Here is a 16,630-nt window from a genome sequence, read left to right as displayed (position 1 = left end):
TCCGGGTTCGGGGGAAAATTTTAGTCGAAAGGGTCCTCCCTGGGCCACGGCAATGGCGGCGCAGGGCCCCCGTTGGCTCCCCGGGCCGCGGCAATGGCGGCGCGCCCCCCCCTCTCCTCCCCGGGCCGTGGCAATGGCGGTGCTCCCCCGCCCCCGTCCTCCCCGGGCCGCGGCAATGGCGGCTCAGGGCTCCCGTCGGCTCCCCGGGTCGCGGCAATGGCCGCGCGCCCCCCACCCCGTCCTCCCCGAACCACGGCAATGGCGGCGCGGGGCCCCCCCCGTCCTCCCCTGGGCTGCGGCAGAGGAGGGAAGAAGAGAGCTCTCCCGCCTCTCTCCCCGCCCCCTATGCTGCCTGCAGGGAGCCAGGGCAACACAGTAACACTGTAACAATCGCAGAATGCCGGCTTTTACTGGCAGGTGCTTGGCTCGGCACCCTGGCTGGCATGTCTGGGGTTGTAAATGTCAGAAAATTATTCACATATTAGCCGCCCCCAACTATTAGCCGCACTTCCGGGTTTCCACCAAAATTTTTGTCAAATTGCTGCGGCTTGTATTCGTGAAATTAGTGTACTGTATTAGAAATGTTTTCAAAAGATTGCCTAAAACTGAAGATGTAAAGGGTTGACCCAAAACTAAAAATGTTCATCTGCTGTTTCCTAAAATATACAAAAAACCTTTGAAGAGGCGAGGACAGGGGAAGGAAAGAATTGTTGGTTTGCTGGGTTTTTTCATACATTACAGACTGACTTGTGAAAACAAGGTTTGTTCTCCTAATATAAGTGAGCATTTTCTGGCAATTTAAAAGCGAGGGCTTGAAAGGCCATTTGCAAAATCCTAAACCTGGGCAGGAAACAAAGAGAAGCATAATGGGATAGTAGATGGTGAACCTTTGCTTGCTCTATTATTTCATTCTCAGATACAGAAGATGCATCTATATTACCAAGTCTTAAAGTAATACAAAACTAAGAACTAAGGATAACAGAAATAGCATGAAGTAGAAATTATTTCTGTGCATGGTGCTTATTGTCAATACAAAAATTATGTCAAGATTAACATCTAATATCAAGTAAATGGTCCTTCAGTGGACTCAAAACACATTTGATTACTTCAAGCTTTTATAATAATTATGTTTTTGTAGTTTATTAAGATAATCTTTTACTTATCATTCACTTTCCTACAACAGACCATAATTATATTCTAGAATTGTCACAGAGGATTTCCTCAAAAAACACCCATTAGGCTTAGTGACAAATTTCATAAATGTTTTAATCGAGATGTTGTGCTTTAAAACTTCAGGTATGTGGAGCCAAAATTCCCAAATTAAATAACATCCACAGCTTCCCATTTGACTTTTCCTTGCAGATGCAGGTTTAGTATATACATGTGGTGATTTAAAGCACAACCACTATCAAGAAAACAGAAGTTTTTCCAAGGTAGCCTTTATGCAGCTTCCAAAAATTCACCCTATGTGTCACAGCATATCCTGAACCTACCTGCAAGTAAGAGAGGTCAACAGTGGAGTCTCTTTAAGTGACTTAATTTACTCATAATAAGCACCTTGAATTTTACAGGGACACAGACATATGCATTCATTTGAACAAACAACCTCTGCACTTTAAGTTGGCAAGGGCTACTTTTCAGGTCTTGCCAGAGGTGGCTTTATGGTCATACAAAGAAAGAAAGACATGGATGTCTACAGTAAAGGTCATAGCTGAGACAAAAGTAGTTGCTTTCATCCAGATTGACACAGAGGCATATCTAGCACTGCCCAGCAGTGTGATGATTTTAAAGGCTCAGAAAAGTTGTACAAACTTTGGGTCTGAGAAGGCAGTTTACACACCTTCATTATTAATGTTTAGTTAAAGGGCAACCACATCCTAGCAATGCAAGATGAACACTTTGTTTTTCTGTTTTTCTAAGAATCATAGTATGGCCTGGGTTGAAAGGGACCTTTAAGATCAACCCCTTCTCTTAGACCCAGTTGCTCAGAGTCCCGTACAACCCGGCCTTAAACACTTTCAGGGACAGGGTAGCCACAAGTTCTCTGGACAAATAGTCTATTCAAGTCTGTAAACTCTTTCAGGCCACACCATACTTAGAGCTTGCTGCTGTAATACCTCACAATGAAATCCCAATCCCAGCTGACCCATAAAACAAAGAGTTAAAAACAAGAGTTAAAATATTTTCCAGGCTAATCTAGAACTTTACCATTTTCCAGAAAAATGTTCAAATAATAGGCAAAATCCAGGCCTTCTAAAAAGAAAATCCAACACGTCTCCCTAGTCAACTGCATGAGAACAAGAGAAATCTCAGTTTCCTTCTACAGAAGGAAATAGCAAAAAATTTGCCTTTGTTAGAAGTTTTTTTTCCTAGCTCTTCCATCCTTCCCCAGTATATGGTTAAATCCAGTATTTACTGAAATGAAGCTTCATAGCACTGCTCTGGTTCCACCAGCACCATCCCTTCCCGTCTTCCCTTCTTCTGAGGAAAAGGGGAAAAGGAAATCTAGGATGGAGAAGATTAGAACAGGTGAATTTAGCCCAAATCTGGACCTCACCTAACTAGGGATGTAAACCTTAAGAGGTGAAAATACCTGCTTTTTCTAATCTTTGCTTTGCTAATGCTTTGAAACACTGTCTATCTAATGGTAACAGAGGTATCATTTCTAAGGTCCATAGGTAATAATTTCCAAACCAATCAGCATAGCTAGAAAGCAGCACTGCTCACCTTAGGGCATCCTAGGCAGCTGCACTCATGCACTTTGTAGCAATGTGCTCTATTCATTTAGGCACTCACCTTAAACACAGCAACATGTAACATGTACATAATAATATGTACATGGATATACATATATGGTTTTGTGCACTTCTCTTCAAGTATTCTAAAGAAAAGCTTGTTATGTTTCAGCATAAATTAGTAACTCACCCTTTAACCTTTTACAAATGGATGTAGAATTTTTGAAACAAATAGACATTGGAGGAAAAGTAAGAGTCCTATTTTAGCTCACAGTCAACCTAGAAAAGGCCTGAATTCCCTTCCTCTCTCAAATGACAGTTTTTCCATGCCTTTAACGGCTTTAAGCCTTTCCCCAAAGCATGTTATTCCTGTCATATTTTAGACCATCCAACAGTGTTCCAGCTGATAATGCAGATTTATACAATGACATACAGATACTGCTGTGTCATTTTTATGCTTCATTTTAAAGACAGTATTTTACAATAGCAGAATCTTTCCTAAGGTAACTACAGTATGTTATTCTATACTAGGAAAAGCTGTTAATGTAAAACATAGCAATACGTAGGAGTAATTCAATTTTTTTCTTTTCATGCATTACTTTACACTTTCCAACATTAATTCTGGTCTGTGATCATGATAGCCTGACATCTAGCTTAGCTAGAAAGCAGAGAGATTTTCCATTTTTGTCTGATCTTGAAAAAACTACTTAAACCAGTTCATCACCTACATCTTTTGCTACCTATTTTTCAAAACTAAAGGAAATAGGTCCTTTGGAAGCCTGTGACACATTACAATCACTTTGATACAGCAAAATGCAGCTATTTATTCTTATTTGTTCCTCTCCTCCCTAGCAATTTTTGATCTATTTATTACTTATCATGTGACAATTTAGGAGGGACTATAACTAACCTGACTTTCAAAAGCTTTTGATATGGTTATTTCTGGACCACTTGAAAAATTACAGGAGGATTTTAGCAGCTACGCAAAACTCATAAATAGAATTCTAAAATATACGGGAAGTTTGAACTTTCTTTATCTCACCTGCCACTATCAAAAACCAAATCCTTGATAGTCTCTATAATGCCCAGGATCACTAATGACATTGTGGTGATTTACTAAAACGCGAGCTGAAATTCCAAGGACAGCCAGGTAGAGAACATAAAATTTTTACATAGTCTCAGCCACTCACTTTAAAGGTTCATTTTCTGTGGGTATGCAAGGATTATTTTTACAAAAATATGTCAATAAAATCCTATTTGCTCTAGTGATCAGATATTTTCATCCATTTGCTTTTGCACTTCATCTTTTGACCTTCTCTCTAAGCCTATCCTTGATCTGTAAGAGGATGCACCTTGCACAGTCTGTTGGCGTAACTGGGACTTTCTACCTTAATTAGTTTTTGGTACCTTTCTCGTGCATGGCTCCAACAGCCCACATGTTCTTCTAAATCACTCGTTAAAGAAACAATATGCAGGAAACAAATAGATGTTATATTTAGAGCTGCAGTGCTGACTAAAAGTGTTTTATTCTTTTTATCATTTAAATTAAACATACTTGTTTAAATCCCTCAGTGACTTCCCCATTCACCTCCCACAGTAATCAGAATCACATGCTTCTGAAGGGCAGGATTACAGATCAGTATCTCTTTTGTAACACACTCCTGCCTCAACCCCACTTCTCTCTCACCCCATCACCTCCTCCAAGAGTTTCTGATTCATTCCTTGGCTCTTGTTTAGACCATGCTGACAAAGCCAAGCTACAAGCCTCTTCACTGCCTTTGCCCACAAGTCTCTTCCAAATAAGCAGAAACAAGTGATTTCATAAACCTCAATTCACATTCCCCCACCCACAAAAAAAAAACCAAAAAAAGAACCAACAAAAAACAAATCAAAACCAAAACACAAAAACCAGAACACCCAAACATCTTCTGAAGGTAGAGATTTTGAGACAGGGAAAATCGGTGATTCAGTCCCCAAGACAACAGTCTCTATCTGGAAGAAGTATGATTCTCTGTCTCCTACACACACTGGCACTTGATAGTCCAAGACGATCTTTTACAGCCTTGGGACAATTTTGATTCACTCCTCGCACCTTTTGATCCACACTTTACATTAATTTTCTTTCGTACTCATTCTCAGTTCTGTTTTTCCCTTACATATTTCTCTTATGCACATACAAGGCAGTGTACAACAGCTCAAATGTCCATTCAGGTTCATCTTTTTATTCTTAAAAGACTCATACCCCACAGCCTACTCAATTTCCTTTTTGAACAAAATTCTTGGATCTCCACTCAGCCAGCCAAAAAAAAAAAAATTAAAAAACATCATTTGTAGGGCAGAGAGAAATAGCGGTAAGGTATCTGCAGAAGGGAAAGCAAAAAAAGAAAAAAAAGCAGGAACATGAAAATGTGAATACCTCAGGAGAGATTATTTGCCATATCTGTGCAACATCTGCTTCTCCTGGTGGTTCTGGTGGTCCTGCCACCATTTTTGCCTCTGCCTAAACCACACCTACAGCTGTACAGCAATTGCTTTCTCTGCAAACTCCTTTTGCTACTTACCTCATGAACTTCATTGTGCTCTATAATTCAGGCGAGGACATGGGAAAGAATGTATCTCTAAATGAAGAAGTATGAATTGTATTTATTAAGTTTGAATAGACATGTCCAAGAGACTCCTTAGGAAGACAGCCCAGATCAAAAGAGAATCAAGACATCAGGTGAGTGTTTGTGCCTGCATTGACCTGTGGGGCTGGCAATGTACAGTGTACACGTGATTGTGCATGTACCTACTGCAAAGACATGCTCAGCTCACCACCAGGCTGGAGCTTGGAGATACGGAGCTGCAGCCACCTAGTTGTTATCACGCTACCAGTTTCAGCAACCCTTAATGCTTTCTTCACACTGAACACACAGTGTGATTTCCTCCTGTCACACCAAGGAAGCCAGATCAGAAACAGAAATCCTTTAAGAGAGCATCAAACATCTATCAAATAAGTGTGAGGCTCTGGAATACATATTCAGCCACATCAAAAGGCCAGTTACTCAGTTAAAAACAAACATAGAAGAGTGACAATATAGCAACCATAGCTATTCTGCAGTGCACATAATAATAATGTGGTCCCAAAAAACAGGCAGTTCTACTTTGCACATACATTATAGCTAAAATCACAAAAGATGCGCTATGAAAAAAATAGAGAAAAAATACATTTTAAATGCATTTAAAATTGTCAGAGCACAAAATTAAATTTTCCAGCAAAGCTGTTTGCTTAGTATTTTGGTCAGGAGGTCTTAGGTGAAGCTTACTCATTTAAAGTGCAAATTAATGAAGCTTATATTTGTAATAAAATTCATCTGTAAAAAGATCGCGCTCCTCTTTTCCCTTTCCTCCTACACTCATTCTCCTGACAGGCAGGCATATATAAGCAAATGAAGAATGCCTACTAGGATTATTTAATTGGAAAAAATGAGATCATTTACTGTTGCCTGACATGTCTCACAATGCATATTAATTCAAAGAGTGTACCACTGTCTCTCCTCCAGCTATGCCACATATTAGTTGTGCCCTCATATTATTAAAATCCTCAACGTCGTTGTCATAAATACAAAAATAGGTCAGAAGGAGGTAAGCAGATGGTTGCTTGAAGCCTTAAGTATAAAATACATACAGTAACAAAATACAGTGGTAGTTTTTCTGCATTCAGCCAAAGAGCACACACTAAGGCTGTTTAGTCCAACATTAAGTTCTTGTCCAGTAAGACCTAAACGTGTTTCTATGAATAAGGTTTGTAATGAAACTCGTGTCAGCTTGGATTTAAGTACCTCTCTGCAGCGTCAGCAAGCCCCTAATATTATTAGAACTGTGCTGTCATAAAAGAATAAGAGCAAAAATTTGGATTACCATGTAGTCTTAACATACATCAGAATTTAAAAACATCAGTTAATCCTGTTTTAATCATTAACTCATTAGGATGCACCAGTTTTATAAAGCATTCTAACCTGAATTACTCTGAATACAGCTTCAGAATTTGTCAAAGCTTTCATAATTTAGTATCTATGCCACCACAGCCACAATGGAGATAAGCAGAAAGGCCAAAGGCTTGTTTATTTTTAAGGTTCTATAAGATGATCCAACAAAGAACTCCATCTCCTCCTAAAGCTTTAATAATATTTGTGTCAGGGAAATAAGATCACCAACCGCCAATAATTTTGACACTCTAATAGCTCAATTACAAAAAACAATTTTTGAAAAAGAAAATGCTTTCAAGAACTTGTGCAGTTGTCTGAAACCTATTAAGGAAAAAGAGTGAGTTTATGGACAGAACGTTTTAGGTCTTCATGAAGGTAAAGCAAAAAGTGACAGCAAAATTAAATATGAAGGTGGAAATACAGTGGTTTCAAGCTTAATCTGAGTCTAGAAAAAGCCAGGATATGGAAGATAAGGGATTGTAACCTGTCACCTCAGGGCTCAATAATTAGCACCTTACTCATGATATATTGAAGGCAAGAAGCCAAATCTGTCCAAAATTTTATAGGAGATTATCTGGGAATCAGAATTCAGTATCAGCTCATTAAAAACAAAAACAAGCAAACCAAACCAAACAAACAAAAACCAACAAACAAACAAACAAAAAATCCAACAAGACTATATGAACAGCTTAAAACACTGTACAATTTCAATAAAGATTTGGCCTACCAGTCTGTCTAAAAGAACATGTGCTGCACTGGGATACTTTGCTGAGAGTTTCTGGCAAGTTAAATTTAAGTCACAGAAAACAGAAATTCACAGATTTCACCTCTAAAGATGCTATCATCAAAGTTTATGTTACAGCAAATGCTATTTTAATTTTTTGAAAAAAATCTGCGGCAGCTATTGACAGGGAAATCAGTGCAATATTGTTTCACTCTTTTAGGAACAGTAAAAGAAACAACTAACACTCATTTACTTAAAAAAAATTATTTCTAGAAGGAAAAAAAAAAAAACCGAACCACAATCCGGTTATCTTCAACAGGACTGGTATTATCTGACCTAACTGTATTCTTCTTTAGATGTATGCAGAGTTTAGCAATAAATCAGCTCAGAGGAATACTCGCATGATCCAATACTCCGTCTCTAGCACCTAACTTGTAAGCAGCCATGAACTGCAGGAAAGACTTTGGAAGCTAAACCAAGATGGAGTGACTGTCTAGGCACTGTGGAGATGCAAGAGGAAATCTGTACAAAGAACCAGTGGGGATGAGGGGACAGCCATAATGACAACCCACTAGCTTAAAACATACCTCAAAATTCTATTCAATTAAAAAATAATATAGTGATAAATTTTAAATGCTTCCATCAGGAAACTGTGGTTAGTAAATAAAGGAAAAGGCAAGTAAATAAAAGACCTTTAACAACTAGTCAGCAAACTTCAGAGATGCCAACCTGATTAGCCTGTGGTACAGCAGTAACTGTTTTATAAAGTTACTTGTATCTGTTAGAATGCTGTGACTGCTTCTAGTTAGAACTGCTACCATGACCCATGTTGTCATCACCAAACTGCACTATCTAGAACATCATCATCTGTTTGAAAACAATTCAGCGATTGCTGCTAATTTAGAATAAACTCTTCTTTAGGAGCCCTGCATTTACAGTAGAGTGCACAACTGAGGACATACCGGACCTATATTAAGTGTCTGTTGGTTTCTTGGTGACATGCCAGGTGTTAATAATGACCAGTAGGGATGTAATTGCCTAGATACAGTCTACCAACACCCACTCTTCTCAAGATATACATCTATTTAAGCTGTTTCAGTTTCCCTGATCGCCAAAAGTTTTTTAAAGAAGAGATGGCTAGAGGCACATCTGCCAATGCATCAAGATCAGACTTACTCCCTTCCTTCCCCTTCTAGGTTTCTAGGCATGGCATTTTTTTCCACACATCTCTTTCTTAGGTTCTCTGGAGGAGACCAGCCAATTCCCAGAGAAGCAATTTCAGCACTACCTTCTCTCAAACCAGTTTCATATATAAAATATGTATTTTATATTTGAAACAGAACCTACTGCATTATAAGATTCAGTGAAAGCTTCACAGGATTCAGTTCAGTTGAATAAATATTTCTTTTATCTCTTCCACCCACTTACACAGCAGCAGGCATACTTCCAGGACACAGAATGCATGTCTCTGTTCAAGTACTGAATTCAACTCCCTCCTCTTGTAACGCCCAATCAGACATTTGTAAAGAATCTTTGTAAAGTCAGCCTTGTATTCTAAAAATTAAAAATCTACCCCAATTAACATGGAAATCTTCCTACATTCATAAAGAAAATATACCCCTTTGGATATACCTCTTTGAAAGGGAGGGACATCTTTTTGATCCAACAAGGGAAAAGAGAAGTTCTGTGGGGTTCGAACTATACTTTATGGGCAGGCCTCACAAACTTTTGAGAAACTTTCCAAGTTAGTTATCTAAAAGGAAACTAGTTCCAAAACACATGCTTTATGCTCTTCATGCATCACAGTGTTGCTAACTCATAAAGACATTTAGTTTAGTCACCTGTTCATATACACAAAACACTTGTTTTCAAAGATAAAATTTGATAACAATCACAATATTCCTAGAAGTATTTTGACTCTCAGCTCAGGTACAAAGATAGTATGACTCTGAAGATTACTGGAATATAAACTCTGTTAATTTGATCATGCACATGCTCAAAGATTGTGGCAAATATTAAGTAAAGAGAACAGTCTCATAAACTGGCTTATATTAAAGTCATCATGTATTTTCTTCAAGCTAAAAGCATACACAACTAGCTGCAATGGTAAGTTGTTAAAACGGATATTCCATCATGATCCTGAACTCTCTTCTTAATTAAACTCCTGCAAACTGGTGCACCTGACCCTTAGTAGAAAGGGTACTGAAGGAGAGAATCTGAGACCATCATGAGACAGAGGTGTGAAGAAAAAAAACAAAAACTCCATTATCAAATCTGACATTCTGGTAATACAAGTTTCAGAACAAACTGGTAGCCCCTAAACAGGTTATTTCATATCCTACCCACATAAAACTGCATGGGGTTCATGATAAACACATCAATTCTAAGTATAGTACAACAATTTATTCTGCATATTTTTATCTGAGTTTATTCTAGTGCTTAGCACAAGAGCAAATAAGGAATGTTTAATGCTGCACAGAATTGTATTTTTCCCCTTAAATTAGTATCCAGTGAAGATTAAACATGGTAAATGCAGACCCTATGTTTGCATGGACTTCATCTTACTGATCATACATAGTTCTACCACATTTTATTAAAATTAATATCTACTCCCTGCTGGTTTGTTGGGGGGTTTTTGTCATCCTCAACATACACAAATCTCAACTGTTCATTATTTTGCATTCTATTTTGTGTAATGCTCTCTTCTATGTTTTTCTTTCAGTTTTAAAATAACTTGTACATACCTTGCTTCTCTCCTGCTCTTCCACCCCTAAAGCAGATATAATTTTACAAGGTTTCCAGTAGGCTATTTTTTCTGTTATTGGTGAATTTTAAAATATAATTAAACATTTATCCAAAATGAAAATAATTTTTTTTTTTAATTAAAACAAATTCTAATTAAAACAAATTTTAAAACAGACTTGCAAGTTAGCATCTCTTCCTAACACAAAATTCCTGGTGTGAACCTGAAATCTTGCCCACTAAACTTACTGAAAGACACTCTACTACTATTAAATCAGATAATGACTTCCACTCGTTGCAGTTTTGGTTCATTAGAAGTATTATGCTAATAAGCATAAATGTTTAAAACAACAAATCCCTCAAAATGGTTTTTACCAAAATGAAGAGGTGCCACAATTGCTTTCTCTGGCTCTATGATGACTACTTTCATGTTCTCATTCTTACTCTCTCTACCAGCACAAATATATAGTGACTATTAGAATCAATACCTTGTTACCAGAAAATCGTTGACATAAAGAATCAAACACTACTTTTTATTCACAAGATAATAGTTTCACTCTTGTCTGCAGTTACAAGGCCTTAATGGACCAGTTTGGTCATTGCATGTTAGATATGTAGATATAGGTAAAATGGAAAGAGTCTAGAAGAGCAAGAAGAATGGTAAAAGATTTAGAAACTGTTGTCTCCAAAGAACAGTCTATGATGTTTAGCCTAAAGAAAAAAAATAAAGTTTATGAATAAGAATAGTCATTCAATACATAAGATTATTGCAGCAAAACAACAGGTTCCTTTACAAGATGACAGAAGGAAGTACCATTAATTAATCCAATACAGACCAGGAACATTTAAGTCAGATACTATCAACCTTTGGAACTAGAAAAACTATTAAAGCAAATGGAATAAAGCACCTAAGGATTATAATCCAGTTTCCATTGTTAGATTAAATATGTTCTGCCAAATCTAGATACATTCAGTCACTGTTTCACTTTAGAGAGCTCAGTAGCAATTATCTATTACGCTATTCCCTGTACCATCACATTGCTTCTTCTTCGTGCTCCTTTAACACACCCTCAGTCCAACTCACAGCATGACCCAAGGCTTGTGGGTCATGCCACAAATATAATTCAGAAGCTGACCATCTTAAAAAGCACACATCTGTTTTCTTGAGTTGTGGGACTTCCCTGGGTTTTGGTGCGAAATACAGGCTCATTTTCAACCTTGAGAATTTTTCAGGTTCCAACAACCCTGCAACACTGATCAGCTAGAGGTGATGAGGTTTGACATGAATAGTCAAAGCCTGTACTATCACACAAGGCACTGTAGAATGTCTAATTAATAAGTAGCTGGGAAACATTAAGAACTTCCTTTTTGGGGATTTCTCAGGGAAATCAGCTGCTTTTTTGGACCTTGTTTTGACAGCACCTTAAATCAAATGTGCTGTCAACTCTTATGCCCACACCCCATGACACCATACAAATAGAAGCGTCTCTGTTGTAGTTTTTATGGCAATTTGTATGAACTGTAAGAGTTACAAAGAAAAAATGCACACATATTACTTTTCATAACATGCTTGTTACTATGCAAACATTGTTCTTGAATAATTTCAAAAATGAGCAGAAAAATTATACTTCTTAAAAATGACCCTATTCAGGATTCTGGACTTCATGTTTGTCCTAACAAAATTCTTTAAAGGTAAAAATATGCTAGGACAGAGTCATACATTTGTAAAAATAAAATTTTTCACAATTTTCTCTTCTACTATCTCTCATGCACTCATCTTGTTCAAAAGCAAGACAGCAGTAGCAGCAAAGTGAAGCTACGTGTAATGTTTGCTCCAGGCTGCAGGGAAACATCTACTCCCAACACTGGTGTATGCTTCTACACTTCAACACACTAACCCCAAGTATTGGGTGAAAACAACTGACAGGGCTGTGATCCAAATTAAGAATAACTCAAAAATCCCCCAGAAACCCATGTGGGATGGAAGTGAAGATACAGAGTGTTATGCTATCAGATGTTTGAATTCAGTGCTCTGCTTTATAAAACAGTCCAGCAAATAGTTATCAGCACTACAGATACCTGTAGGAACAGAGACCTGTAGCAAGGAACCAGAAAGGAACCCAATCACCTAACTTGTGTTTATTCAAATCACATTCCTTTCAGCCTGTATCAGGCTGACCTCTAAAGCCTATAAAAAATCCACAGCCTCCCAACAACTGCAGGAATTTCTGCCTCAATATATTTGTGCTCAGGAGAGGCCCGAGGTGTACAGCTGACTAAAAAGGGGCTGCAATGCATACGCATAGTGTGGGAGAGTTACTCACGCATGAGCTTCTTATAGTAACCAACTCTCCCACATTGTGCACTGCATATAGTTAATACCTATATGGATATCAAAAAAATTTGATATGCAAGAAAGTTGATTTGCCTTCTGAAAACATTAACTTAAGAAGGATATTTCCTTCTTAAAATATGAAGAATGAGACATTGCAGTAAGTCTGACATCTAATTTCATTCCTTAAAAAAAAAAAAGGGAAAAGCAAAGAGTTAAGAATGCAGAAAAATGTGGTTTGATATATAAATACAGCAGAAACACTGGTATGGCATTATGCAAAGTGAGTACCACTAGAGATTAATTATAAAATAACTTGTTCTAAATGAAGGACAAAGACTAAAGTAATGTACACATTCATACACCAGCTGTCTTATTGTTGCAGGCTGGGGGGAACCTATTGAACCAAGAACTGAAGAAAAGAACAAGTGTTCTTTTGTATTTAATGAATGTAGTGATAACATCTACTGATGAGGGCCTCCCATCTTGATAGTTTATGGGCTAAATGAATGTGGGTTTGTCCTCCATCACTGCCTTACATCTGATTTTTCTACCTTCACACCTGCCCAAAAACATACCTAAGTGAGAACAGGACAGTGGGGAGAAAAAAATGGACAGCTCTCACTGAGAAGCTGCAAAGCAAGAGTCATGAAGCACTCTCCTGTCCACATCTAGATCAAGTAAGATTCTAAGGAAAGAAGCTCAGAATTAACCTGCCCCTTGAGAAAGACCAATGAGCTGGGCTACGATTATGCATTCCTTTATAATTAGTTTTCATAAATATACAATGCAGCTATTTTAATACCAAGAACTACTTAGCAATTCTACATTACTTAAACATGAAGCTTGCACATCCTCTTCAAACATTATATCACGTATTAGAAATTAATTCAATACCTACTCTTACTATGTATAACCTGAAGAGATGGAATGATACACTTTAAATCCCATAAAGGGTATCAGAATAAGAATCATAAGCAGCTACCTAAAAGCTGACACTTCAGTTCAACACATTAATCCAAATACAAAATATAATCTTAGGTTTTCAGGCTTCTGTATTCCTACATGTGAAATTTTGGTAGTGGTTAGGAATTTATCAATATCTTCTAGGTCATATAGACAAGAAATCAAGAGCTAGAATCAATCTCAATAGCACGCAACATGTTTATGGAGAGACCACATTTTTAACTAAGGCCTGAAAATCTGCACTAGGTTTCTAGGTTTCCAGAAAGTCTCAGAAATAATTTTCCATCTTAAGGAAAAGAATTTGCATCAGTGTATTTATTTTTATCCATAGCATTTATTTCTGTTGTAATGCAAATAAACTCTACATATCTAGTAATAATAATGCAAAAAGGATGAAAGTGACAAAGAATACATTTACATTCAATACAATCATATTACGAGTATAGTCACCACCAACATTAAAGTGCAACTATATTGGAAAAAAAATTAAAACTCAACTTAGAAGCCTGACTCTCTTCTCAGTACTCATGTAACCACAAACTTGTAATCCAAGCTACATTATTTATACTAACATCCCCAGCATCATCAGATATCTATCTTCAGACAGATATCCCAGAGCCAAGAAAATAAAAGCCCTATTAGACTCATGAGTGTTAAAGCCGTGGATTTCTGGCTTTCAACAACTACTGTATGAGGAAGACATTTAAGCTTTTCCTCCCCATTAATACGGAAGAGTAAAAATTGCCAAGATGTGTGATAATGCCTCCTCCTAGGCAGCACCTACTGCCAAAACACAGTAAGACTACCTGTTAAGTCCACTCCAATGTTATGGATAGAATGTACAAGATTAGGGCCATAAACTCTGTCAGCAAGACAGAATATTCTGCATTAAGGATGAAAAGTCAGAATGATCAAGCAGCAAGAGGTCTGTTAGGGAATCTCTTACATCTCTGGATTTGCTCAAGGTCTTCCACAGCAATATAGACATTTGGGCAACCACCAGATTGGTAAAATACAACAGAATTTCAGTCATTTTTTTACTATCCACATTCATCATCAGACCAGAACAATTCCTTAAAAAGGAAGATTCTTAAGTATCAAGTCATTAAGAAAGACAAGAAATTAGTCTTGCAGAATGACTTATGAAAGGACCTAGGACATGAAGTCTTAGTAGCAGGATAATTTGTTTCAAGCATTTCTCATTTCAGGAAGTACTCAGTCAAGCATGGCTAAAACAAGTAGCATCCCCATTGGATTCAGCAGCCAATAAAATGCTATAAATTTCAGTCTAATGTCCAGTAAAAGCAATTAATTTCAGAATACATAGTTGCAACAGAAGTTTTCAATGCCAAATACAGCAACATGGTTTTGCACCCTGCTAAAACAGCAAAATAACTGCTAATAACCAGTTATTTGGCATTAGGCAAGACTAGAAAGAAGAGCATAGGAGTATGAAGAAAATAATGAAAATTAAATGTATCACCCCTTATGCAACTAGTTTTTAAATTTATCAAACCTCTAGAACAAATCTCAAAAGACACTGATAGGAAAATTTACTCTGTCCATCTTAAGTCCATCTACATTTAGAAAATATTAAATGCAGGAGGCTATGTTTTCTAAGCTTGGGTTTGTTTTATTCTAATTGAAGCTTCATCTTAATGTATAGGCAATTAGAAAAACTTATTAGCTCTGTGTGGGATGGACAAAACCTTCATAACAGATATGGGTTGACATAATTTTAAAAAAACCCAAAAAAACAGTAGCTAAAAATTTCTGCACAGTTGGTCACTGGCAAATTACAGAGATTGAGCAGGAAAAAGTACTTTATAGTGCAGGCTAACAGGGAAAAAATAAACAGGACAGCTTAATTAGACATTTCTCATTTAGAAATAAATCTAAGTTGCTTATGTAAATTTCACTTAAATATTAGAGGAGGGGTGGTAGAGGTGACTGAAAGCATGAATTTTAGGCAGAGTAGACCATCTATTTTATTGCATTACATAAAGTTTGGTTGCAAAGCCCATTAAATCAACTAACTATTCATTTACTTTAATTGTTTTTGAATTTGACCCAGAATTTGAACAGCATGACTACTTGCTTTGTAAGCACAAGGTCTGAAAAAATTCCAGTTTACAGATGAGATTTCCCATGTCAGAGTTGAACTACAATGACAAAAAAAATGACTCTGTACATTGCATCTCATTTGTTGCAGAAAATATTTTCACTCTTACCTGCACATTTTCTTCTGTAACTTGAATTTCAGCAGTGTAAATATAATCAATAAGCATCCTTAGAGTCCAGCCATCAACTTCCTTTATTCGTACCTTTTTTGCTCGGCTTTCACTCATCTCACCTACAAACACAGTTTATTAGTCTATAGCACAGATGTAGAAGTTTAATAGCAGCAGCAATTTTGTGTATGAACAGTTGTGATAGTAGAAAAACTTCGATACTAATAATTTAATTTCTTTCTTTCCTTCCTTCCTCCAATCAGGAAGGAAGATTTTGTTGTTACCATCATGCAAATGCTACATGGGTTAATACTCTTAGTACAGGTGACCTAATTTTTCCAGTGTACAGTATCAGGAAAATATTGTTATCAGACTTAAATAAGACACTTCAAATGCATACAAAAATATTTTGCTGGGAAAACAAGATATTAAAATATTCCAGCTTTACTAACTTCTTAATTGAAGGAGCATACCAAACACAATCTGAAATAAATTTATTTAAGTAAGAAAAGTTATATCCCCACAGAAGAACATACATATTTCTTTGCTTGCCTAGTTATTATTCCCTTAGCGATTTCACCTCTTTTACAGATCCAATTTAACAGCTCAAATTGAAGCTAAGACAAAATGGTAAGCAAAGGAAAACTTGTTGGATCTCATTTTGTGGAGGTTGACATGTTGGCCATATGCCACAACCGATCTTCATAGAAAGGCCTGCAAAATAATTCCCACCTTCCAAAACATGATGTTTCTCAAAGTGCAGTATTTTCTTTATGGGTGAAATAATTATCCAAATACATATTTTGAAGTAATGACTAAAACATTCTTCAAGACTTCCAGACCAGGTCATCTCAGACCTTTAAAGTCAGTCTTGCACTCACTTTCACTGAGGAACAAAACATGAACTACAAAAGTTGGTTGGAAGGTATTTA

General features: G+C 37.0%; 1 protein-coding gene across 4 annotated transcripts in view; it reads right to left on the bottom strand.

The window, feature by feature from the left end:
* KLHL2 (kelch like family member 2) overlaps positions 1 to 16,630 on the bottom strand; it is a 59,490-nt gene that overhangs the window by 30,156 nt on the left and 12,704 nt on the right. For all 4 annotated transcript variants that reach the window (XR_006162990.1, XM_033061099.2, XM_033061100.1 and 1 more), the window contains one exon: positions 15,699 to 15,820. Coding sequence is in view for 3 of the 4 variants with exons in the window: in XM_033061099.2 (XP_032916990.1) it covers positions 15,699 to 15,820 (122 nt within the window). In the remaining variant the exon portion in view is untranslated. The remainder of the gene's footprint in view (positions 1 to 15,698; positions 15,821 to 16,630) is intronic.

Source organism: Catharus ustulatus, chromosome 5, assembly GCF_009819885.2.
Source record: "Catharus ustulatus isolate bCatUst1 chromosome 5, bCatUst1.pri.v2, whole genome shotgun sequence".
NCBI classification, from domain to species: Eukaryota; Metazoa; Chordata; class Aves; order Passeriformes; family Turdidae; genus Catharus; species Catharus ustulatus.
The sequence above is the reverse complement of the archived record's forward strand: the minus strand, read 5'-3'. Positions and strand labels throughout refer to the sequence as shown.